Genomic DNA, 27,108 nt, shown 5'->3' with positions numbered 1-27,108 from the left:
TCATGTTGAACGATTTTTTATCAGAGGTCATCTTGAGGGCCAAATAGTTCGCGCAAAACGGACTGTGACGCAAAACATCCGTCCCTCGCGCTACCCATCAGACATGGCGTCTGGTGGGGCGCGCCACACTTCGCCTCCTGGCATGGCTACATTCCGATGGCTCTAACTTTTGCGTACGAACTCAGATTTGAACGATTTTTATATCGAAATCGATCGTTTCGACGAGACAAAGACAATCCGTGTAGATCATTTTTCCATACGGGGCTGTCTTGAGGGCGTAATGAGCCTAATAGTGTTTTGAATACAAAATCTCAGTATTTCAAACACAACTTCGGCCTTCGAGATGAGATCGGATGGCGATGACCCAAACTTCAAAGATGTTTATATCGACAACATGGAACTTTTTTTATGTAGATCACTTCTTCATTTGAGGACATATTAATTAAGTTCTTGACCGTGCCAAAATCTGGTGTCAACACATGCCCCCCTGTTTTTCGGCAAAGCTAGCGTGCCGAAAAATAACTTATACCATGTTTGTTCTCAGGACGATGTCAACACTCCATCGGCCATTTATAGTTTCTTAGGGTGATAATTATATATCGGCCATGTTTATGCTAAGGGCGATAGTTATTTATCGGCCATGTCTTTCTTAGGACGATAGTGAATATATCGGCCATTGCCTATCTAGGCTTCTTGCCACACACTTGGGTGATATTTCTTTAAATATTTGCCATTGAGAGCTCGAGGTAATAATATGCCTTGTACGGATTCCACAAAATATGAGTTTCCGGGAACCACTCTTGTAATCTTAAAAGGACCTTCCCAACTTGGAGACCACTTCCCGAATTTTCTATCTTTTGAACCAATTGGTAGAATCACCTTCCACACAAGATCGCCAACTTGAAAATTCTTCAACTTGACCTTCTTATTGTAAGCTCTTGCCACCCTCAACTTATCTCTCTCTATGGCATTCAAAGCAGACAAACGTTTATCGGCGACTTCATCAATATTGTCCATCATCAAGTTATAGAAGTCCACCGCCGATAAATCATTTTGTTTGGCTATTCTCAAAGCATTCAAATTCACTTCCACTGGTAAAACGGCCTCCTGACCATATACGAGCTCATATGGAGTCATCTTTGTAGCACCATGCCCTGAGATCCTATGTGCCCACAAAGCTTCGGACAATAGCTCATGCCATCTCCTTGGATTATCCTCAATCTTCTTCTTGATGAGCTTGATTAATATTTTATTACTAGACTCAGCTTGTCCATTGGCTTGGGCATAATATGGAGAGGAATTGAGCAACTTTATCTTATATGATTTAGCAAATTCTCTGACTTGATGTGACATAAAGGATGAACCTTGGTCCATAGTTAATGTTTGAGGAATGCCGAATCTATGAATAATATGCTCAGTTATAAATTGAATTACCTCTGTACGCGTCATATTTTTTAGTGGTATTGCTTCAGACCATTTAGTGAAATAATCAGTCGCCACCAACACGAACCGATGCCCCTTTGAAGAAGAAGGATGAATCTCTCCAATAAAGTCTAATCCCCAACCTCTAAAAGGCCACGGCTTGATAATAGGATGTAACATAGCAGCGGGAGCCAAATGAATATCACCAAACTTTTGACAAGCTTCACACCCTTTATAATACCGGAAGCAATCATTAACCATCGTCGGCCAATAAAACCCAGCACGTCGTAATAGCCATTTCATCTTGGGAGCCGACTGATGAGTGCCACAAATACCTTCATGGACCTCTCCCATAGCAACTCTCGCTTGGTCCTCGTCCAAGCACTTTAAAAGAACATCATCAACCGTTCGGCGATAGAGACCATCATCTCTCATTGTGTATTTGAAAGCCATACGCCGAACAGTCCTGTCCACCCTTTTACTAGGATCACACAAATAATCAATAATGGGTTTCCTCCAGTCTTGACTTTCTCCTGCATTAAATTTTTCATTAGTGGCCGAAACGGTGGGCTCTGGTTCGGCCTCCCCTACGTTGGCAAGACTAGACATCGGCCTTTGAGAAATATGAAACATGCCACGATCAACATGATAGCCGAATGCTTGTTGTGCCAACTCATTTGCTCTCCAATTGTCATGTCTAGATATATGAGCAATGCTAAAATAATCCAAATCTGAAATTATATCTAGACATTTATCAAGATAAACATTAAGTGATTCGTCAAAACATTTAAAGACTTTGGATATTTATTGCACTACTAATAACGAATCACCAAAAGCCTCAATATGTGTAGCACCTATGGCAAGCAACATCTCTAAGCCGAATAACAATGCTTCATATTCGGCTTGATTATTTGGGCAAAAGTATTCTAAGCGGCATGAGGCTTCAAAAACAGCACCATGAGGAGATATATAAACAATACCAACACCTTGGCCATTGCTACACACTGAACCATCAAAATATAATCTCCATGGTACTAATGAGACAAGGTTTATATCAATATCATGCTTGTCATCAATCCGATGCTCAACAATAAAATTAGCAACAATTTGGCCTTTCATGGATTTCAGAGATTCATAAGCCAAATCATATTCAATTAAAGCATAAGCCCACTTGCCAATTCTACCACTAAGAATTGGCCTATGCAACATGTATTTGATGACATCAGTTTGACAAGCTATAATGCAAGTACTAGGCACTAGATAATGTCTCAATTTTGTGCAAGCATAATATAAGCATAAGCATAGTTTCTCAATAAATGTATACCTTGTCTCGGCGTCCAATAATCGTCGGCTCAAATAAGTAATATCATGCTCCTTTCCTTCGGTCTCTTGAGTCAAAACAGCACCAATAACACCTTCCTCCGCTGCAATGTAAAGTCTAAATGGCTCCCAGTGCCTGGGCGCTTTCATAACCGGAGGAGTGCACAAATATTTCTTAATCATATCAAATGCCTCTTGCTGTTTTGCCCCCCAAGTAAAATCAACATCATTCTTTAACCGAAGGATAGGAGTAAATGCATCAACCTTCCCTGATAGATTGGCTATGAACCTCCTCAAATAATTGACCTTGCCAAGGAATTTTTACATATCTCTCTTGCATGTTGGAGCCCCTACTTTCTGTATAGCTTCTATCTTTTTGGAATCAATTTCCACGCCATCTTCATGAATAATGAAACCCAGAAACTTCCCAGCCGATACACCAAAGGCACACTTCAAAGGATTCATTTTCAGCCCATATTTCTTCATTCTTTCAGAAGCCAAACACAAATCGGCTAAGTGAGATTCAAAAGCATCCGATTTGACAACAATATCATCAATATAAACCTCAAGTATAACACCAAGTAAATCATGAAAAATTAAATTCATAGCCCTTTGATACGTGGCACCGGCATTTTTTTAATCCAAAGGTCATCACTGTCCACTCAAATAAACCAAGAAAACCGGGACATCGAAAATCCGTTTTGGACATGTCCTCTTCGGCCATAAAAATCTGGTTATACCCCGCATTACCATCAAGAAAACTAATGACCTTATGTCCAGAAGCATCATTAATAAGCATATCGGCTATTGGCATGGGATACTCATCTTTAGGTGTAGCTCTATTCAAATCTCTGAAATCAATGCACACCCTCAACTTGCCAGAGCCTCTCTTCTCTACTGGTACAATGTTAGAAATCCACTCGGCATACCTGCAAGGTCTAATAAAATTAGCTTTAAGCAAACGACCGATCTCTTCCTTGATCCGGTCATACGTTTTTGGATTAAACTTTCTGGCCGATTGCTTGTATGGTCTAAAACCGGCCTTTATAGGTAACCGATGCTCCACTAGCTCTCGGCTTAAACCCGGCATCTCATGATATTCCCATGCAAAGCAACAAACATATTCTTTCAATAGCTCGATCAACTTAGCCTTATGATCGGCTCTTAAATTTTTGTTTACAAATGTCGGCCTAGGAATTGAACCATCTCCTATATCTATCTCTTCTAATGGATCGGCCGATGTAAAACCTTGTCCTAACTTATCCATGTCATCTAACTCCTCTATGGACTCATACATATCGTTCTCATTGGACCGACATTCTACAAGACGCTTTTGTAACCACTCTGAGTTAGGATTCATTTAAATACATCATACCTTGGAGCCGATTATCGCCAACCGGCTTTAAACAAACGGGCACGAAACCACTTTTTGTGGCGCTAAGAAAATCATATTCTGATAAGTCACGCCCCATCAAGCAAGTAGCATTGGGATGTTGCCAATCCACCGATGCATCGGCCAAAGCAACACAAGCCGAATTATCCGCATGAATGACTTCTACTTCATCATCAACCCATTGAATCAAAAACTGGTGCATAGTAGATGGCACGCATTGGTTCGCATGAACCCAATCGCGGCCTAATATCACATTGTAGTTACCTTGCACCTCGACGACAAAGAATGCGGTAGCCAAAGTTTTGCTTCCAACCGTAAGCTCCACATACATCACACCTTTGGCTTCAGTTTTTGCTTTGCCTTCAAATCCATTAAGCACCATGTTGGTCTTTATTAACTCTTCATCACGCAGCCCCAATTTTTTGAAGACCGAATATGGCATAAGATTCACCACAGCACCACCATCGACAAGCATTCTAGCAACCGGCGATCCATTAATATGACCTTTAAGGAACAATGGCTTCAAGTGCGTCACCGGTTCTTTTGGCTTCTCGAATATAGCATTTTTAGGACCAAAATCTAGCTGAGCTACTTCCCCTTCTTCATCTATAGCACGAAATTCAGCGGGTAAGTAATACACCATATTAATATCCATACCTTCATGAACTGGTGTAGACTCATAATCAAGCATTTCATCTCCTTCCGCAAGCATGTCCACTGACTCCGAAATATCTTCAAGGGAAGAGGAAGTAGTAGGCAAAGTGGACGATGTAATAGTAGCCGCATCGTCCTCCGTTGGTGGTGTAGGTGTTGCTATGATCAATGCAGAAGCTGCAATGTTTTCCTTTTGCTTTGGCCTCCACACTTGTTTTGGGGGTACCATGGGACGGCTTTCATTGAATAATTTATCCCTTAGCTTTTCTGCTTCTTGTTCCTCCTTTTCATGACTCCTCATGTGCTGCAATCTCCTTTTTTGCGCCTTGGTCAAACCGGAAGGACACCACTTAGGCTGAGTATATTTTTGATCCCTCGACTTGGCCTTGCTTATGCTAGCTTCCTGATCATTAGCCATGGGGCCTTGCTGGACCGCAGCCACATCTTTATTAGAATCAGCCGGATTATCAACAATAATCGGCTCTTTGATTATTAATTCTTTAGTGCCTATCATAATAGTTTCACCACTAGCATTCTTCTCCTTTTGCTTGCTAGGCTCTGAAATTTCAGCACTTGGTGATTTGGCACGCCACACTTGTCGGTTGACCCTTTTTTGATTATCTTGCATTGGCCGATTGACACCATTGTTCAAACGGCCTCGTGTGGGATAAGAAAGTCTCTCATGAACGGGCCTCCTTGGTTCTGCCCAACCCGGATGAAAATCATAAGGGGCCATTGGGGGCTGCCCCCATCCCCCATTGAAGCCTCCCATGTAGTATGGCGCATAGGGGGGCGGCACCATCCATGGTCCTGGTGCCCATGACCCATATGGCCTTGCGTGATGATGAGATTCTTCCCTCGGAGGTGATCTCGAGCGCTTCAAATTTGATGACCGGTTAGAGCTAGAACCGGCCGTTTGATTGGCATACTTGGACAACAGCATATCAAAAGTTGGCTTGATTCTCTTGCGCTGCACTTTAGCTTCATTCGTCTTCCACTTGCCAACCTCTGGACTCTTGGCCTTAACAAATTTGACATGAGTGTTATCTTGCACTTGTGGTTGCCCCCGAGTGTACGATTCTTGATGGTGATTTTGATTATCTCCTTGCCACCGGGTTGCTTGTCAAGCACAACATGTCTCCCCAAGACCTTGTCGCCCTCCTTGTCTTTCCTGGGCTCACCAACAATGGCATTAGCTTTATTAGCAGATTTGGCAACCTCCGGCCGAATGAGTAGTTTCTTCCCCTCTAACTCCATGGTATTCATTGGAAAGGGATGTTTATGAACTTGCATCTCAGAAAAGTTCAATCGTCCGTCATTAATGGCCGATTGTATCTGCCGTCGAAAAACATTGCAATCATTAGTAGCATGAGAAAAAGAATTATGATACTTGCAATAAGCGCGCGGTTTCAGCTCTTCAAACGGCGGTAAAGTATGAGATATTCTAATAATCTTAGCCTGCAGCAAAGCATCAAATATTCTATCACACTTAGCAATGTTAAAAGTAAACTTCATCTCTTCATCACGATTCTTATGAATCGGTTTCAGATCATTGCAAGTAAAGGGTTTGGCCTTAGATGGCCAAACAAATTCAGTAGCAAAAACATCACCCTCATCGTCCGAGTGATCACTATCATATTCCACCATATTCATCTTTGGACGATCGGTTTTGTATCTATGCACTTCTCTGAGGTCTTTGCTTCGGCTTTCCTGAGCCAAAGCCCTTTGTAAGGCTTGGTTGATATTTAAGAACTCATATCCTTCTAGCTTTTCTCTAATGGGAGTCCTCAAACCACTCAGCACTAGGTCTGCTAAGTCTCTCTCGGTTATCACCAAACTAAAACACCGGTTTTTTGTTTCTCTGAGTCTCTTGACGTAATCGGAGACCGATTCATCATGCTTCTGTTTAACCGATGTTAGATGTGACAACTTGAGTTCGTTGTCGCCGCTATAAAAGTGATCATGAAACTTCTGCTCTAGCTGCGACCAAACCCGAATGGAACCATGTGGTAAAGAAGAAAACCATGAAAATGCGGTACCAGTTAATGATAAAGGAAATAAACGCACTTTCAATTCATTCAATGAGCCTGCCTCACCCAATTGTGCTAAATATTGACTAACATGCTCCCATGTGGTTTTTGTGCCTTCTCCATTAAATTTAACAAAATCTGGAATTTTATATCCTAGAGGGCACTGGATGGCATCAAAGTACTTGGGGTACGGCTTTTGGTAAATCCGATTCCGAGGTAACTCAACTCCAAAATTCTCTCGAAGCATCTTAGCCATCTCCTCTCTAAGATTAGCTAGACCATCATCCATTGTGGACGATGAAGCTTGTGGCAGTGGCATAGGAGGAGTAGGGTTACTAGTTGTAGGTAGGAATTGTGGCATGTATGTCGACCCATAATTTAGTAGTGGTCGAGTGGTTGTAGCTGTAGGTAGGGTTTGGTTCGGTGTTGCCACCGAACCTGGCATGCTTATAATAGGGTTGATGGGTGCAGTCACAATCTGATTTGTTTGGGTAGGATAATAAGCCATCGGCATGGGAGGCGCCGATGCAATAGGTAAAGCCAGATTAGGGTTTTGCACACTAGCAGCTACACCATCATTACCACTAGATGATTGAGATGTATTCTTCTGAGCATTAGTATTTTCTATGGAAGTTTGATAGAATAGATTGTTACCATCAGCAATACGACTTTCAATCTCAGCCCACTGCTCAGGAGAAAAGGCAGTACTTACAGAGGGTTTAACCTGCTCGGCTTGAAGAGGAGGGAACTTGATTTCTTCAATCGGAGTGATGTTACCTTGGCGATCCTTCTTGAACTTTGCAAGGAACTCCTGCAAGTCCTTCTCCTTGCGCGCCTTCTTGTACTCCTCATAGACTTGGCGATGATCGGCCGATATCTCATCAAGACTGGGCTTAATGATGTTATCGGCGTCTACCTCAGATGGCTTGGGAAGATCAGACATGGTGGATGATAAGGATTGATCTTGATTCCCCAGCGGAGTCGCCAAAAAGTGTGTTCGCACACGAACACGTCACGTGTACCCTCGACGTTGGGGGTGATGCACCGCAGCTCACGTCGAAGGAGTCTCACCGGAAGCGCGATTCGCAAGTCGACCGGCGAGAGCTTTTGAGGACCCGAAACCCTACACTCCCGGGAGGGACCCCGTCGGGGAGTGCAGCGGCTATGGGCTGCCCTAGGTCGGTCAAGCCGCCCCTAGAGCCTCGTGGTCCGCAGCTCTCCAACACGAAGAACAACGAAGGACGAGGGAGCAAGAACGAGGGAGGGACAAGACGTAGATGAAAAAACTGTAGATGCGTTTGCGATTGTGTGTTGTTCAATCGGCCGTCACCCCCAACATATATAAGAGGCGGCTGGACTTCCCGTACAAGAAAAAGATTTATCTAGGCTTTCCTTACAATAAAATTGCATCAATTCACGTCCAAAACCCTAGTCAAATTCGGACTAGTTTTATCCGAACTTTCCAAAACGGTTCGGTTTACAACCTGGATGCACCTTGCGGGTCATGTTTGAGGCAGTAAACGACCTCGGATGGAAACGAGTCCAAAAGCAATCTTGATCATTTCGACGAGACGAAAAACTTTCATGTTGAACGATTTTTTATCAGAGATCATCTTGAGGGTCAAATAGCTCGCGCAAAACGGACTGTGACGCAAAACATCCGTCCCTCGCGCTACCGATCAAACATGGCGTCTGGTGGGGCGCGCCACACTTCGCCTTCTGGCAGGGCTACATTCCGATGGCTCTAACTTTTGCATACGAACTCGGATTTGAACAATTTTTATATCGAAATCGATCGTTTCGACGAGACGAAGACAATCCATGTAGATCATTTTTCCATACGAGGCTGTCTTGTGGGCGTAATGAGCTGAATAGTGTTTTGAATACAAAATCTCAGTATTTCAAACACAACTTCGGCCTTTGAGATGAGATCGGATGGCGATGGCCCAAACTTCAAAGATGTTTACATCGACAACACGAACTTTTTTATGTAGATCACTTCTTCATTTGAGGACATATTAATTAAGTTCTTGACCGTGCCAAAATCTGGTGTCAACAAAAACAACACCCACTCCAGTATTGCAAGCATCTCTCTCCACAGTAAAAGTCTTTTCAAAGTTTGGGAGGGCCAAAACTGGTTTGCTGACCATGGCCTCCTTGAGTTGTTGGAAAGCCTGTTGCAAATGCCTGCTTTTTTAGAAGAGCACTGAGAGGTTTGGCCAGCAAACCATAGTTTCTCACAAACTTCCTATAGTATCCTGTCAGTCCCAAAAAACCCTTAATTTAGTGACATTAGTAGGTGTAGGCCACTGCACCATTTCCTCAGTCTTGGAAGGATCTGTAGTCACTCCTTTGTTAGAGATGATGTGCCCTAGATATTCTAAGGACTGTTGAGAAAAAAACACTCTTGGATTCTTTAACAAACAGCTGGGTTGCCTTGAGTGTGTCAAACACATACTCTAGATGCTCTAAATGATCTTCCAGTGTGAGACTGAATACAAGGATCTCATCCATAAAAACTAGCACATATTTTCTGTTTGGTCCTGCAAACATGAAGTTCATAACACATTGAAATGTTCCTGGTGCAGTTGTTAACCCAAAGGGAACCACCCTGAACTAGAATTGTCCATGGTGTGTTTTGAAAGTTGTTTTGTACTCATCTTCTTCCTTCATTCTGATATGATGGTAACCAACTTTGAGGTCCAACTTAGAGAACCATTTAATACCCCCTAACTCATCCAAGATCTCATCAATGACAAGCATATGAAACTGGTTTTTGATAGTCACTGCATTCAGCCTTCTGTAGTCTACACAGAACCTCCATGTGCTATCTTTCTTTTTTACTAGCAACACAGGAGCAACAAATGGACTCATACTGGGTGTTATCATCCCAGCTGCTAGCATTTCTTTCACTTCTTTTTCTATTTCATCCTTTTGTTGTGGTGAGTACCTGTAAGGTCTGCAATTGACATGTACTACATCTGGTAACAGATTAATTGTATGATCAAAAGCTCTGTCGGGAGGTAGAGAATGTGGCTCCTGGAACACCTCTTTGTTTCTGTCTACCACTTGCTGCACAATGGGGGTATTTCAGTGACAGGTGCCATAACTATACGGTTTAGCAGTGCCATGGCCCACACTTCATTTCCTTTTTTCCCGCTTAAGTAGTTGTTCTCCAGAAACTTCTTCGAGCTGGTCTTGTTTCTTGGGCAATACACCTTGCAACTTGACCTCCTGTGCTTCATACCGGAACTGAATCTACTTCTCAGCCCAATGACATTTCATTACTCCCCATTGCTCTAGCCAGTCCATTCCCAAAATAATATCATGACCCCCTAATGGTAACACTTGCATGGAGTTACAGAAATTGTGGCCTTGTATCCACCATGTCAACTGATGAACCACTTCAGTGCAGGTGATGATATCCCCATTAGCCACTTTCACGGGTCTTGGCTGCTCAAGCTTCTCTGCAGTAACAAGAATTTTATCCAACAGTGACTGATCCACAAAAGTGTGGGTGCTGCCGAAGTCCACCAGAATCAAAACCACCTTGTTGCCCACTAGTACCCTAAGCTGAATTGTCCTGGGATGTGATGCACCAGACAGAGATGTAATTGAAATAGTTGCACACTCTTCTGAACCTGTTGTTACCAGTGCATCTAATACTGCATTAGAAATGATCTCATGTGGGTCAACAAGTTCGGCATCCTTCAATTGTGCTCCCCCTGCCACTGGCTGATTGCACATGTGCCCAGGTACAAAATTTTCTCCACACTTGTAGCACATGCCATTTGCACGATGGTATTCCTTTAGCTATTTAGCTTTCCACAACTCACCAGCTACAAACCCAGAACGTGTGTATGACTTGATGTATGATGCTTTGAGATAACTGGCTTTGTTGCTTTTCTGTTAAAGCAGTAATCTCTCCTGTACAGTTGCATATTGTGCTGCCACCTGCACTATATATGGTATTTGAAACTCCACCACTGATCTGAGCTCTTCCTTGGGGCCCATCACAAATCTGGTCACCAGAAATGTCTCACTGACTGTTGGTTCATACAACCGAACTATGTATACTAATTGCAGAAATTATTGTTTGTACTCTTCCACAGTACGTAGTTGTTTCAGCATCATGAGCTCTTTCATCTTTTGTCTATACACATTCACATCAAATTCCAACAAAATTGTTGTGCAAAATTGCTCCGAGGTATGAAACCCACCCGTAAGCTTAAACGCCTGATACCAACGAGCTGCGTTGTCAGACAAATACAGAGGCAGATGTCACCTTAAAACTGTTAGGAATGTTGTACAGACGGAAGAACGCCACACACTTACCAAACCAGATTCTCACATCCATGCCATCAAACCTTGGGAAATCCATTTTCAACATTTATTTGTGTTTTCCCGTATTCTACTCACAGACTGGAAGAACAGGGTGTGAAAGAACAGGCGGTAGTTTAGGTACCTGTAGAGGACGCAGTGGAGGACGCCCCACAAACCTTGGTCCCGCTCCCAATATGTCATCGGACACATCTGACACTGTTGGCGACGAGGCCTCTACCGTGGTCTGCTGCTTGTGGATCTGAGCGGCATGAGCCTGACCTTGTTGCACCAGTCCCAGCGTGTCACATGATAAATCCACCTTGACTTGTACCTGGTCCAGACACGCCGATTGCTCCGTCAGCTTGGCGTCGATGGCCTCGATCTGCGCACAGAGCCCTTCGACGACGGTCAACTTGCTCTGCGCAGCTCGTAACTCCGTGAACTCCTTCAGCATCCTCTCCTGAAACGCCTCCATCTCGTCCGCGAGGAAGCGTGATTGGGGATTTGGCTTGAATGTCATCGTGGTCGCGGTATTTCCCCCAAATCAACCCACCTCAGGTCAGGATTTACACAGATCAAACCCTAAGGTGATCCGCTACGTCGCCTCAGATTTGCTGGGTACGAACTGGGGAATTTTTTTTGCTGCGCGACGAAGAGACGCGGTCAGGGCTCTGATACCAAACTGTCATGACCTAGGGTCGGCCAACTTCTGACGGCGGTGAGACAGAGCAACAGGTAGAGGAATAGGGGTATCGGAGACGAGAGACAGAGATACAGAGTAGAAGGGGATAAGAACAAAATGAGAGGCTAGAGTGATTTGATTTCATTTCAAACTCGATGCCTAACTACTATGAGGCCCACCAGCCAACAACTCGAACCCACGGCTCCTAGGCCCAATTCGTACACCGATTTTAAACACCCTTGTTTCCTTACCGCGCGGTGCCTGTCCTCTGCACCTTGCCTGCATCGATCACCTGTGCGCCACTGCTTACACACCAAGGCCAAGGAGACCATGGAGCTCACCCCCGGCGAGTCCCCTGCTTCCGTCGAGATGGTGCCAGTCACCTGTTTGATGGATTGCTCGACCCAAGTTGTCGCCGTCACCCACGTTAACGACGTCCACGACGCCACATCCGTCTGCCTCGAGCTCGTGGTCGACCTCATCAACCAGAAGGTCGGCGCCGAGATCGTCACCCCGGTGGCAAGCACCACCGACGTCTTCTCAGCCACCACCCAAGTCCAGGAGGGCCCCATGGTCGCCCATGATGCACCCCCGATCTGCATCGGGATAGCGCCCGTCACCTGTTCGGCGGAATGCCCGACCCAGGTCATCACCATCGCCAGCGTCAATGAGGTCCACGACGCCGCCACAACCGTCCGCTTCGAGCCCGCGGTCGATCTCTTCCACCAGGAGGTCGAGCAGCTCACGCATGTGCCTTCCATCATCACTAACACTACCTCTTCTGCCAAGGTCGTCGCCACGGTGGCAACCATCACCGACATCGATCCAAAGGCCGGCGTACTGGAGCTGAATGCCTCACCACTACCCTCCATCGACACCACCACCTCGGTAGCCAGCGAGAGGGACAACAACGTCATCCTCATCATCTCCGGCAACCTCGCTGCATCGGCGCTGACCACTTGTGCGGAAGAATTCCCTGTCCCTGCGAGCGACTGTGTGAAGCCTCTCACCGCCACCAACGACAGTGCTGACGAGACATAGGACGCTGCCACCGTTGAGCGCCTGCACCCGTCTTCCTTCAAAGATCAACCATGGCCACCGCACATACAAGTACAGTTCGGTCAAGTGGGACATCTCTTCAGGCCTAGTCCCTGGCCGTCTTTCAAGCCCGTGTCAGACACAAGCTACCCGGAAGAGCCATGTTCATATACACACAGGCAATCACATGGAGGTACCTGCTTCAGTCCTTGGTTGACTGTGTTGATGTTCAGAGATGTACCCCAGGAGTATTATCAATATCCAAAGATGCAGCTTGGGTGTCCAGGGGGGTTTAGTTGGGGGCTTGTTGTGTCCCTGATCAGACTCGTGAATCCCCCTCAGCCAGAATTACCCAAGTCATCCTATCGACCGGATTGCGCAACCAATCATGCAGCAGTACAGAAAACTAAGAAGCACTTCAACCACTCAGTGCAGCATCGGTTATTGGGCATTTCTGGAGGTTTTAGTCAGGTAGAATGGGAGCAACTTTCTGTACATTCGGATGCAAGCTATCCCGAACCTTTCAGTTGCAGTCAATCACATGAAGTCCCATACGTCTGCTCTGCACTAGTTCCATTGTTGCTCAGATATGATGATCCTCTACAAATTTGCTGCTGCAAGCTGATTCTCACAGATGAACCCTTCAGTTGTTTCCATGGTACAAAATGGCAGCCTCAGAATCTGGGTGGTGAAAGAACATTTGCCATACAAACAGTTTATTTGAGCTATTGTATATCCAGACCATGCCCATGGCCGTCGTTCGATTGCTTTCATGAGGGCGCGCAACTGAGCAAATGCCAAGCAGTACAATTATGGTCCGAGCTGCCAATAGTGGAATTTTAGTTTAGTGCTCATGGTTCTGCTGATCCATATCTCATGAGAGAATCCTGGTGTCGCTTGCAGAAAATTACTTATAAGAGCAGTCACATGGAACGCCTATTCAGACCAAGACCATGGCGGTCGCTCAAATATGATTCAGTTGTAGGTTATCTTAAGGAGCCATCTTCAGGTACACATTATCAGCCACATGATATTTCAGGGTTCAGTTCTGGACTCGTTCCGTTGTTGTTCAGAGATGAGGATTATTTTCAAGTTTGTTGTGAGCCGATTCCCGTTGATGAACCTTTCATATGTTTGCGGGGTGCACAACTGCCATATGATGCTACACAAGATACAGTTCGGATTTTGACCGTGTCCATACAACAACCATTTTTGGGTCAAGATACATTTAAGTGGCCTTGTCATTTTGCTGGAAGTTGCATCATTTTTGCATTGGGAGGGGCCATGTTAACAAGTTTCTACATTGAAAGTTCCAAGCGCAGTTCTCAACGACTTGGCGATCTATTGGTTCATCAAGCATGCTTGAGGGTTAAGCATATTGTCAGTTTGCAACCGTGGAGCAGTACTGAAACTTCAGAAAGTATTGAGCGTCAGCATTTTACATCAACCAAGGCTTATCAGCAATTGGAGGCCTATCATCAGTTGGAGGACTACTTTGAAGTTGATTCCGGAACGTACGCAACATCAGATATGGTGCACTCTCATGTTGCTACCGTTCACATGTGTGAGCAGAGAACGTCTCAAAACTACAAGAGGTTGCAGGTTTACCCCTGTACTGTGGTGCAATTCAGAGATGGATTTTCCCTTCCAGCCTTGTTCGACTACCACATTATGAGCACTCGTTTGAGGGACAAGCACGTGGGGATCCCTCCAGGAGCTGATACATGCTATGGCGAGTGTTTATGGATTGCTCTAGTGATGAGGCCTAAATGTGTTGTTGGATATTGGGCTGCTCCTTTGCTTATCAGTACATCAACCAATGGCCCTGGTTTTGAGCACTTATGGGGTTCCAGAGGCAACAACTTGTTGGTTTGGATCAATAGTTTGTGCCTTGTCAGTAAGTCTCTTCGTCCTTCAGCTGCACCTTTTGCTCTATATACTATTTTTCTACCCATGAAGATGGATCACTTGACCTGTACTGAAGCTTGGGATAAGTGTGGGTGTCAGCATCTTATTTCAGCAAGGACTGGTATGTCTGAGACGCTCAGTTCTGGGGGAGTACAGAGCGCGAAACAGAGCAACGGACAACGTACAAGACAGTCTGTTCTACTGAAAATTTCTTCTTGTTGGCAGTGGGATCCAGGAGGACTAGACCTTAAAGATATTCAGGTATTGGAAAAACCAGGTTCTGTGCCTTGGCTCACTGGTTGCACTTCGCATAGGCTCAAGCTGGTACTTACAGAGAAACACCCCTATGAATCAGCGGAGAATGGGCACCGACTTGAGGGCAAGCCGGTTGTTAAGGAAGAGGGGATGTCAGCGACACAATTACTGCCACAGCCACACCGACCCACGATAAGGCAGCCAGCCCACCAAGAGGCTAGCACATGGGCTTGGGCCGTCGAGAACCAGTTATATATGTACAGGGGAAAGCAACGAGCCATCCATCCGGGCTTGGATCATGACAACGTCGGCTTCCCTGGCACCCCCTACCTTTCTTCCTCCTTCCTCCCTCTTGCTCCTTGTTCTCTGAACTCTAGCAATTCCTCCCATATCAAACTTGTAATGCGAATTCGTGATTGAGAGAAGTGAATCGGTAGCTGGTCCCTAACACTAAGCATGGCTAATAGCATGGCCAGTTGCTGGCTATACAAATGCAGATATTAATTAACTAGCCTAAGCATGGGTGTTCTAGAACATGTTCTCCTTGTAAGTAACCGACTAGGCCCTCCCGATACCTATGTAAAACGATGGACAGGGCTCGTATAAGACAAATAACGTTCTCGAGATAGATCATTTGTACTTTGTACTCCGTCCAAAAGGAATAAAACACAGGCATGATGTACCATGTTATCTCTTCGGAGAGCCTGAACCTGTGTAAAAATGTGTGTCTTTATTACCATCGTCTCAAGACCCTTAGTTCGCGACCTCTACCCGAGATATGTCAGATTTAGGTCCGTCACACTTCACCTTCAAAGTCAACTCGTTCCTTCTCAAAATCACATTTCATCCTCGAAGATGGTTCAGTTTTCAAACTATGTACTCATAAATTTTGCAAAGTCTTACAATTTTTTTACCATATTCTTTAGGGACCATATGATGACACAATGCCAAGTTTCATATTTTTTGGAATTAAAAAATTCAATAATCTTCATGTTTGGGGACGAGTCCTGGCACCATGTTTTCAATCTCTTTTTTTTCTTAGATAAGGCCTAAACATGCACTCAAGAATACAACAAGGATTTTGAACCTAATGTTGCCAACTTTTGATGCACTTACAGTTTAAACTTTAGTTATATCCGTTAAATGACTAGAAATGCACTCAAAGGATTAAATATGACAACGTTTTTTCTAAAACATCCCTAATTTTCCCACATGGAACGTATTAAATTGTGTTAGTAATATAGATTTTTGCCTTTTTTGAACCATTTGCTAATTTCAAAACAAGAATTGCACTTCTAGCCATTTATCGAACAATACTCATTTTTTAACTACATGCATATAAAAAAATGAGCCATGCATTCAAGCTTGTTCTTGAGTCGTCCGTCGACAGTAAGGGAGGAAGCACCAAATAACCAATTTATGGTAACAGTGTCAGTCAAATATGTTGAGAAGCAACATTATTCTCACTAGAGGAGAAAATCGCCGATGGGAGATAATCAGTGGCGAAGACAAAGGGGGTGAGCAGAGGCCTGGCCCTGACCCCTATCGATCGACCAGGCACTGAGCATGACCCCAATAACTTCGGATGTTCTGTCTTTAACTATCAAGTGGCCTATCCATGTTAGCTTTCTAGGATGCCTCCTTGAGCATTTTCTTCGCAAGGTACAAGTAATTCATCACAGTATAACTAAACTTGTTTCATAGTCCAACGATTTGTTAGTTCTGCCTAATACTCCCTCCGTCCCATAATATAAGACGTTTTTTTGACTCTAGTGTAGTGTCAAAAAACGTCTTACATTATGGGACGGAGTAGTTACCAAATTCGACATGCCTTTTTTAGGTACCAGAGAATGAGCTCAGGCCATGCATAAGCATAACTAGAACTAGATGAGCTCCGTCAGACAGGTAGTTCATCATGATCAAACGAAACTTGCTTCTACAGTTGACTCGATCACTGCAGTGCCTAAAATTGCCAACTACATTCAGTTACTGGAAATGATCTCTGGCCATAGACTACGCAGCTCCATACACACACAGACGACATACCACAACGCGCACACTGCTCTCATGCAAAAAAGAGTAGGAACTTGACACCATTTTCAGAACTCGATCACTACAAGAACCATGCAAAGCAACCAGGTCAGGCTAGCTCTCCAGATTAAGCACGCTTATGGCCAGCAGTTCATACTCCATGACTCCACTTGTCGAAGATCTCAGTTGCGACGCTTTCCAGCTTGCGACTTCTTCTGGTGAGTGTGTGTCGCTGCGCCTGCATCTGATACCGCATGAAAGCATGACAAAGGACAGCCTGATTAGGATGAGGAAGTAGACAAGTTGTCCAGCAACATAGTATGTACTCCCTCCGTCCGGAAATACTTGTCATCAAAATGAATAAAAGGGAATGTATCTAGATATATTTTAGTTCTAGATGCATCTTTTTTTATCCATTTTGATGACAAGTATTTTCGGACGGAGGGAGTAGAACAGAAGGACCAAGTCATTGCGAAGAAATTGAGGCTGTATTCAAATGCACACTTAAGGTCTTGGCGATGTGTGAATTTGCCAGTAAGTGAGGCACATCACATAACATTTTATATAGCACTAAGGGTGTCAATAGGAGTTCAGCTATGCCTGGGCTCTTTCATTTATTGACAAGGTAGGCAGACAACATGAAGCAAATACTCCTCGCAAAAAAAAAACATGAAGCAAGTACACCAAGATGCTTGAATATGGCAGTAATAAATAGTGCAACACGAAGGAAATATGAGCATACAAGGAGCAAAGTGAATAGAATTGAACAACATGCGCCATAGCTTTGTGCAAAATCAAAACTGAGAAACATACAGCCTCTATAGTCCTGAAAATTGACAATTGGTATTTAAGGAAACAATTGGTCAAGGATATCGAAAGATAAATCATCACTGAAATGCCAAGTAATTTAGCTAGTGTAGTGGAAAAGTGGCATCATTGTGGTCTGAAATGCGAGGTAGTGCACTGAGAGTGTCACTAGGAGTTCAGCTGTGTGTGGGCTCTTATGTTAATTGACAAGGTATGTGCAAAAAAAATGAAGCAAGTTGGTTAAATATAACAAGGAACATGAAGAAAATATGAGTATGCAAGGACAAGGAGCAAAGCGATATGATTCAACAACATGCATCGATCATATCTTTGTGCAAAATCGAAACTGAGAAACATACAACCTCCTGAAAGTCATGGCTTGGTGTTTAAAGTACAATTGGTCCAGGATGTCTAGTGATAATGTTGGTTGAAATACAAATCATCATTGAAATGTATGCCTAAATTAATCAACCCGAAGATTCACATTTCAATACTCGAATAACTAAAATGAAACACTACCAGGATAAAAAAAATTATGAGCAGTCAGGATTACTGGGTGCAATCTGCAAGCAATAAAAATGCTGCTAGATGGTCATATTGTACAATAGCTCTAGCAAATTACTACAGCAATATATTCAAACTAATCATGTTAGTAAAATTTAGAGGCATGCCCAATCTTCAGATAACACATATTCACAATCTAAAACAGTGCATCACATGAAGATACTGCAAAACAAAACTAACCCCTTGTGATGAATTTAACCGGTGCAACTGGATCGTCATTAGAAAGGTCTGCTCCTCACTGAAAAGCCAAAGGTTCACCTCCTTCAGGACCATGAGACCCACCGATAGCAAAGATGAATTTACTGGCCCATTTATTATCAGGCATATGGTTTATGGTGTAGGTCATCTCATCAATGGACAGTGAAGTGAATCTATGATTGACCATCTGAACATGTGCATACTTGAGCACCATTGCATTCTGGAAGATGTACTGGAGGAAGGCAAGCTCATCTTGCTTCGCGCGGTACTCCCGAAACGTGATCACTTTGAGGCGCAAGAGCACACTTACGATGGGACCAACCTCTTCCCAGAACTCGAGGTCGAACTTGCCAGTGAGTTGATCACATTTTTCAGACTGCAAATTATTTACATTACTAAACATTTCAGCAAGTAATGGATAACGCAGCTGCGCAGCAGCACAAATATGAGAATGCAATGCTAGTACCGTAATATGCAGCGCCTCAACATTGGGGAAGCATTTGAGGAAGGCGGGCACCATCTTGACATCATCATAGACTCCGAAGCGCAACCTCAAACTAAGGGTCTTCACGCTTGTGACCATCATGCTTGCATTTGTCTTAATCCCAGCCTGAAATGGACCAAATTCAGAAAGAATGATGGCACACTGAACTGCAATTTTGCAAATTCAAGCAAAGTTGAAAGATCATTCGGAGGCTGAATGTGTATTACCATGATGACGGTGTCTTGGATCTCTAGCACGAATTTTCCTGGCTCCAGGTATCCCAGTAACTTCAGCTTGGGGACATGGCCAATTTTGATTCTGGTGCACGATCCGCCGGCAGGGTCGAGACACTCCGACACGAGGAGGCGCTCGAGACGCGGGGCGTTCACCACGTCGATGCTCTCCATGGCGAAAGAACGTATCTGCACGCACCGGAGGCTGTTGCTGACGAGGCGGAGACGCACCCCCTTCATGCTCCCTTGGATGTTGAGGATCTCGAGGGCGGGGCTCCTCGCGACGACGGCGTCAATGTCCCCGTCCTCCACGGAGACGCTGAAGATGCCGAGCTCCCGGAGGTGAGGGATGGAGGCGTCTTGGAGGCCGGCCGCGTCCGGGAACTTCCAGACGCCGATGTAGAGGCGGGTGAGGGTGGAGATGGTGAAGAGCGTCTTGGGCAGGCGCACCTCGCGTGGCCACGGGCGGTTGACGAGGACGAGCTCCTGGACGCCCCTGGCGGCGAGGAGACGGAGCCAGCGCTTGAGCTGGGCCTGGTATGCGCCCATGCGGCTGCAGGTGAGGTGGACGCAGCGGAAGGGCCCCTGGTGCGCGGCGAGTATGCGGGAGACGGCCGCGGTGACGTCCGGCGTGCTGGCGCGCCCAGGGGTGCGGCCACCGGAGATCAGGTGAGTGTCGATGAGGACGAGCGGCGTCGAGCTCCAGACCCCGCGCCAGCGCGCGGCGAGCGCGGCGGTGCGGGCGGCGTCCTTGACGGGGAGGCGGGAGACGATGTCGCGGAGGAGCGCGTCGGAGAGGCGGCTGATGCGGTCCACGCCATCGGAGGGGCGCGCGCGGAAGGCGGTGAGGCGGGCGGTGGTGGAGACGGGCGGGTCCGGGAGGTTGCCGTGGATGAGCGACATGAGCTGCTCCGTGCTCCGGTCCAGCTCGTGCGGGTCGAGGCCTTGGCGCCGCATGTCGGCCTCCGTCACCGGGTCGACGTTGGAGAACCGGCTGGCCATCGCCGGCGCCGGCGGGAAGCTAGGGTTTTGCCGGTGGTTGGAGTGGAGTGAGTAAAGTGTGTGGCGAGAGATCGGCGGCGGATGTTGGTTTTGTATATGGTTCGGTCGGGGTGGAGGTATGTTTAGATTTTTTGTCCAAAAGGACCCCGGGCCAACAGAATTGCCAAAGAAAAATCACATGTCAAAAATATTGTCAAAAAGGACCCCCTCGCTAGTGGCGGCAGGGGCGGCAGGCGACACGTGGCACCTACCGCCACGCCCGCGCGGGATATAACTGTTTGTGCACAGTGCGCCGAGCGGGGACGGAACGGCCAGGCCAGGTGGGCCATGCCGCCACCCAGTGAGGCGGCCTCTGTTGCGGCTGTTGCTCGCGGGCCGACAGGCCGTGCTGCAGTGGCGACGTGACTGCGGGCCAGGCCGCCACCTGCTGAGGCGGCCTCTCTGCCACAGCGGACAAGGAGACACTGACGGCGCTGATTCCCGTGTGCGACAGCGACTCTGACAGTGGTGATTCCCACGCGCGGGAAAATGCACGCTGATGCCCTGCTTCAGGTTCTTTCGCCCGAGAATCAGTCCTGCTCTGGCTATTGTTTGAGCGGATGCGACGGCACTGCGGGAATCAGTCATTCGCTGAGGGAATCCCATGCTGCGGGAAGCTGTTGTGCTGACACTACAGGGATCCTAAAATTTCCCGCTTAATTTTCTTGGGATTTTGATATATTCTTTAATAACATTCTTGTTTCTTGTTGTAGTCTCCTCCGCCTCTGTGCATGTACTATCGTTGGATTGACACGGAGATGCCGGCTTGGGCAGTGACTGAGATTCGTGAAAGAAGTCGCCATGCGTGGAATAGTTTCTATGCGAAAGAGCGACGCGAGAAGGCGGAAGCTGAGGAAAAAGCAGCGCAAGAGAGGGAGTTAAAAGAATATTATGCGGAGCAACACCGTTTTTTTTAGGATTTAGGAAAGAAAAACAGGGAAGAGGCTCGTCGCATGGAGGAGCAGGAACGACAGCGAAAGGAGGCTCGTGAGGCGGAGAGGCAGAGAAAGAAAGAAAGGGCTTGTGCTTTGGCGACGGTGACCCTGTCTGCAAAGTATGACAGGGTCCGGTTCCAAGTTTCTTCAATTAGGGCTGTGATAGGCAGTGCTCGCACCCCTTTAAAAACACCATTGTACACCTCCGACATGTTACTGGTCATTATTCCATACCGAGCCCCGGTGTCGTGAGCCTGCGCCCACTTGTCCAAATGAGGGCAATTCTCGCCGATCCACTAGCTCAAATTTATGGGCGTCCTATGACCCCTCCGGTCTTCTCTCCGCGGCAAGGCCGCGCGGTCGATCTCACCATTGATACCTGCCCAGATCGCATTCATTTTGGCTTCAGTTTTTTGCATGCACATCCTCTTGAATAACTTGAACCAATCCTTGTTTTTGAATTTGGAGTAAAAGTTTGCTGCCAAATGCCTCATGCACCACCTTCCCTCTAGATCGGGCCAGCCCCACTCTTCTTTCGACGCCTTAATTATGTCAAGAGCGCTTAATAATCCAGTGTTGCGATCAGAGATGATGTAAACACCTTCACGCTCTTTCACGACACCCATCTTCACGCAACTCAGGAACCACAACCAGCTATCTTTGTTCTCGCTCTCGACCAATGCATATGCAATAGGAAGAAGCTGATTATTTGCATCCGCTGCAATCACCACCAATAGTGTGCCCTTGTACTTTCCAGTGAGAAAGGTACCATTAACTGATAATACTGGGCGACAGTGCCTGAAGGCTTGTATAGTCTGGGCGAATGCCCAGAATAAGCGGTCCAGGATTAGTTCACCCGAGTTCATTGGGTTTGGACGTTCTCTCCGCCAAACTTGAGTCCCCCCATTAGCACTTGCTATCTGATAAACCATTCTAGGGGCATAAGAATAGGCCTCCTCATAGGTACCATACAAGTTCTTGAATATATTTTCCTTCGCACGCCTAGCCTTGTTGTAGCTAACAGGAAAGCCAATTTGATCCTCTGCATCTTTTTGCAGAGCCCTAACACTAATGTTGAGACTTCCCTGCACAATCATTTCCATCATCTGTGCCACATATTTTGCTGTCACATTGCAGTGATTTGAAAGAGTCCCAGTTTGCTCACAGGTATGCTCCACTATTTTTGTGATATGCCATGACTGACATACCCCAGGCTTCAATCTAGCGAGAACTCTTCTGCGGCAACCTTCTGCGGTGTGGATGCATATGACCTTCAACTCTTTTTTATCAGACTGCTTCACTCTATGCTGGCGGTGGATGCCGATTGCATAGCTACCCATTGCCTGGTAAGCAGACTTCTTGTCTGGGAAAACTTGCCCAACCTCCAGGCTCCCCGCTCCTAGGCCAGAAGCAGAGTGAAATTCGTTGGTGATGCTCATATCCTGTAAAAACCCAGGTTGAAGTGCCGCCGCGACCGCCCTCTAAGGAGGAACATCTTCTTCTTCGCTTGACTCCGAAGACGCAGAAGAATGATCATCATCATCTAGCGCCTCTGGCAATCCCTCCACGTGTTCGCTCATGTCAACGGCCGCAGACCAATATCCTGTGTCATACACAGGCTGGCCACCCGTCGGTTCTGATGGGCCGATGCTAGGGGCTGATGTGATGGCCAACTCGACCTCACCACCCCTGCTACTGCATCCAGCAACATCAGTGACTGAAATGAACTCCACATACACCATCAGCTGACCATACATTGAGTTATTGGGATTGCTTGCAAACCTCATGTACGAACCCCACGACCGATCACATGTGACAGGCCGCAAACCCCAACGGGCAACAGTCCCATAATTTCCTCCGTCAACGACGAAGGCCTTCATTGTCATTTTTTTCCCTGCATCCCTGGGCCAAACACCGCTCGGATGCACCTTCTAACTGCTGTGTAACCCACGTTGACCATGTCTCTCACTACAATTGTAGTCGACTCGCACAAGGACACATCCACCCCGAAAGGACCGTCGCGTAAGACGTTCCCATAGTACACTACTAAATTTTCCATGGTACCTAACCACCATACATGTTTACATTTCAAATAATTAGTAACTGAACATTTAGTAACGATGACAACGTTTACATATCATACGACTAAAATAATAACCGTATTTTTGTTACAAATATTCGGTTTGTTTCTAGAATCATTTGCGTAGACTTTAAGGGGTTGTTTGGTTAAAGTGTATTTAAAGATCTATTTTTTCTCAAACTCGTCTACAAGAGTAAAAACAACTATTAGTATAAATTAATTTTCTTACAACAGTTTATGACAAAACCGATGGTAATTACTCGCTATACAAACAACCACTAAACATAATAATACGATAATAACATTTTAATATCATATGAGTAAAACATTTAATTTCTTCCGGCTTTATATAATTTCTTCATATCATACGATAGCAATCATTTATTTACAAATAATAATATTTGCAGCGGCATGCACATTATTCACAATAGTACATCAATATAAAAAATATTAACAAAATTACGGTGTCATTTTATACCTTAGCTCCAATATGGATGTGCTTGCGAATGCAATTAAGAGTCCAAATAGTTTGAATAAATTTCCGTCGCCAGTACTATATAAACTGAATCAACCTATTATCACTTGAACATCAATATTACACACGGATTTTTCTTTCTGCTATTAAAAGTATGAAAATAGCACTTGCATGTATGTGGTCATCACCTCAAAAGGGACAGCGAAGATGGAAAAACAATTTCTTCAATCACGTCATCTCCTCCTTGTTTGCTACTAAGATGAATTATTTTATCTAATTACATACATCATCAAGTACATTAGCACATAATCTTAACATATAAAATTTAGATTATTGCGACATAACAAAGTAGACCTACGGCTTCCTAACTATAGACTTATTAATAAACATACCACATGAAATAATATACCACATGCAATGAACAATTACAGTATAAGTTTTTTTTTAATTACCGTATTAAGATTTCTCGCATGTCAATACTAATGGATGCACCTAACATAGATATAACATGTTCAATCTACTCTTCTAAAAAAAATATAAATGTTGTATCTGTCGTCTAAAATTATTTCTAACCTCTAAGCACTAACATCGCATAGCTAATGACGATCTAAAAGACTAACTAATTACCATCGTGCATGCACAAAAAATTACATGTATTGCAAAGCTCATACCTTGATCTTCAACTTCGTAGTTCACTTTCGCAACGCAAATCCTACTCCTCAAGCTCTAAATGACTCCAAATAACTCCTTCAAGTACTAAAATTATGCCTAAAACAACAGAGAATACACACTTAGGAACTAATCAAACAGAACAAAAACATCATGCATGTGAACGAAACCAACAAAAATGGATAGATCTTACCTTAATCTATCTTTTCTTCAACTTCATCATCTTCGAAATCCAACTCTAAATTGACCAAAATCACGAGTAAAAGTGGCTATCAAGTTTTTCTTTCTGTCTGTGTATGCGCTTAGAGAGAGCAAAGAGGTAGAGAAGGCAACCAGAGATATGCGAGAGAGAGTGTGTATGCACATGGAGCCGCAGATGTGCGTTTAAAAAGAAGAGGATCACTGTATTGTCTGCAGAACTAGCCAGAACTCACCTACCGCGGCATCGGATTTCAGCATCATGGTGTCTCATCACACGCAGCAACAACAACGCTCTCGAGTGTGCGGCAGGAAAACACGCCTTGAAAACAGTACGCCTGAGTGTTGTCGCTTCGGCTGGAGAAATAGACGGAAGCGAGAATCATGCACTGCTTTAATCAGTGTCGTCTATGTAGCAATCAATACTACAAAGTTTAGGCGGGAATCCGATTCCAGATCATCGAAACTTGTGGCAGAAAGCAAAACAAGAAACCGGGGAAAAGCAGCGCCCACCGGATCAGCGCCGTCTGCGTCGTTGTCGCGCGTGCAGCAACAAGGTCGCCGCCCGCTGCAGTGGCGGCGGGGCCCACAGGCGGGGCCCGCGAGCATCATGGGTTGTCGGCCCACGCCCGACAGCGGCAACAGAGGCCGCCTCGCTGGGTGGCGGCATGGCCCACCTGGCCTGGCCGTTTCGTCCCCGCTCGGTGCACTGTGCACAAAACGGTTATATCCCGTGCGGCCGCCTCCTGCGGTGGCGGCAGGGCCCGCCGCCTTCTGGCGTGGCGGCAGGTGCCACGTATCGCCTGCCGTGCCTGCCGCCACTAGCGAGGGGGTCCTTTTTGACAATGTTTTTGACATGAGGTCTTTTTTGGCAATTCTGTTGGCCAGGGGGTCCTTTTGGACAAAAAATCGTATGTTTCGGGGTGGGCCAAATGTCGGAAGGACACCACTAGGCATCAGACTATAGACACTTTGCATCTATCAGACTAGTGGGGGCCGTCCGATGAGGTGCATCCAGGTCGTTCGATCTGTTAATCAGGGCCCCGTGAGATTTGTTGACTGCTTCCTTTAATTGCTCCCTATATTCCGCTAACCTCCCTATTATGGTTCCATACGGTTTCCCTTATTCCCCTCCCGCGAACAATTTCCCTCTAGGAGTCTAGGTAGTTTCCTAGTTATGCTCCTGTGATCATGATGCTTCCATATCTCATTTTTATTTGCTTCCTTGAATTATCTTCTTCAGAAAATCACGCAAAGATAGAATTTCAATTCCATCTCAACTCTTCTATTTTCGTACTTGCCTCTTTTGAGGTAATGTATTCAGCGATTTATTCTAGACATATATTTTTTGCTTCTAGTGCATAGGAAATTTGCTTCGACGAAAAATATATCCCATGTAACATTTTTTAACGCAACAAAACTTTGCTTCCACCTGCCAGAAATTTGCTTGGATTTCAACCAAATTTTCTTGAACATAACACAAAATTGTGTCCAAGCACGCTGCTTCCGTGCAACAAAATTTTGCATAAGAATTTCTTTCCCCATCATAAATTTACGTCCCAGCATATATTTTTTTATCAAGATTCCAACTAAGGAAAACTTTGCTTCCATCCAATACAAAAGTGCTTCCATGGTAAAATTAATTTGCTTCTAACCGAATATAAGTTTGGTTCTTGCTTCGTTCGTTCATACAATAATTTTCAAACATGATACAAATTTATTTCGTTCAAGTCACCAACAGTGCGCACTATGCCTCCTTAAGTCAACATCGTATGTTCCCTACAGATCATAGACATGCTTCCCTTCGCTTGTGGTCATCCTCATTGTAGGGCGGATCCAAGTGTTATCACACACTTCATAGTGCATGCATCAGTCACCTCCATATATGTCTATGGCTGTACCTATCAGTTCTAAAGATGCAACACAACTGCTTGAAATATACATCCATTAGATAGGGTGCATAAGTATAGAAGGTATGAAGCAACAACATGTGTTACATATATGGTACGGGTAGTAAAGCAGTAGAAATCTGACATATTCCCATGTAAGAAGCCTGTACTCTTCATACATGTTGTGTCACACTGTCGTTGATTTTTGGATTTTATTGGCATTATTCAACAAGGAGAAACAGAAAAATTCAGCTTGGCCCCGTCAGCATATATATATGAAATATAGGAAGCATGATGAGTTGATGACATTATTTGAATACAAAGAATTCTCTTGACAATGCAATAGCAAGTACAATAAATAGTAGAAGTGTATTTCTATTGCCCCAAACTCTAGACTGAAGAAAACATACAATAAAGTCATGAATCCTGGATATTAAGAAGCATCAATTTGTTGCTATCTCAACATAATTCATACCTAG

The 27,108-nt window shown here is 45.1% G+C and overlaps 1 protein-coding gene across 2 annotated transcripts; it reads right to left on the bottom strand.

The window, feature by feature from the left end:
• Positions 1 to 16,809: 16,809 nt before the first annotated feature.
• On the bottom strand, positions 16,810 to 20,431 carry LOC123115685 (F-box/LRR-repeat protein At3g26922). 2 transcript variants are annotated; one of them, XM_044536794.1, is made up of 5 exons: positions 19,337 to 20,431; positions 19,092 to 19,235; positions 18,829 to 19,001; positions 18,608 to 18,665; positions 16,810 to 17,300 (listed from the first exon to the last, which is right to left on the bottom strand). In XM_044536794.1, exons 1-5 carry the CDS (start codon positions 20,342 to 20,344, stop codon positions 17,208 to 17,210), a joined length of 1,476 nt encoding a protein of 491 aa, XP_044392729.1. In that variant the 5' UTR covers positions 20,345 to 20,431; the 3' UTR covers positions 16,810 to 17,207. The 2 variants fall into 2 exon arrangements, 1 of the variants encoding a protein (XP_044392729.1); XR_006456700.1 differs by having other exon boundaries at positions 16,815 to 17,300; positions 18,608 to 19,001.
• Positions 20,432 to 27,108: the final 6,677 nt, after the last annotated feature.

The sequence above is a fragment of the Triticum aestivum genome, chromosome 5B (genome assembly GCF_018294505.1).
Source record: "Triticum aestivum cultivar Chinese Spring chromosome 5B, IWGSC CS RefSeq v2.1, whole genome shotgun sequence".
In the NCBI taxonomy this organism is placed as follows: domain Eukaryota; kingdom Viridiplantae; phylum Streptophyta; class Magnoliopsida; order Poales; family Poaceae; genus Triticum; species Triticum aestivum.
Note: the sequence above shows the minus strand (reverse complement) of the source record. Positions and strands in the feature narration are given on the sequence as shown.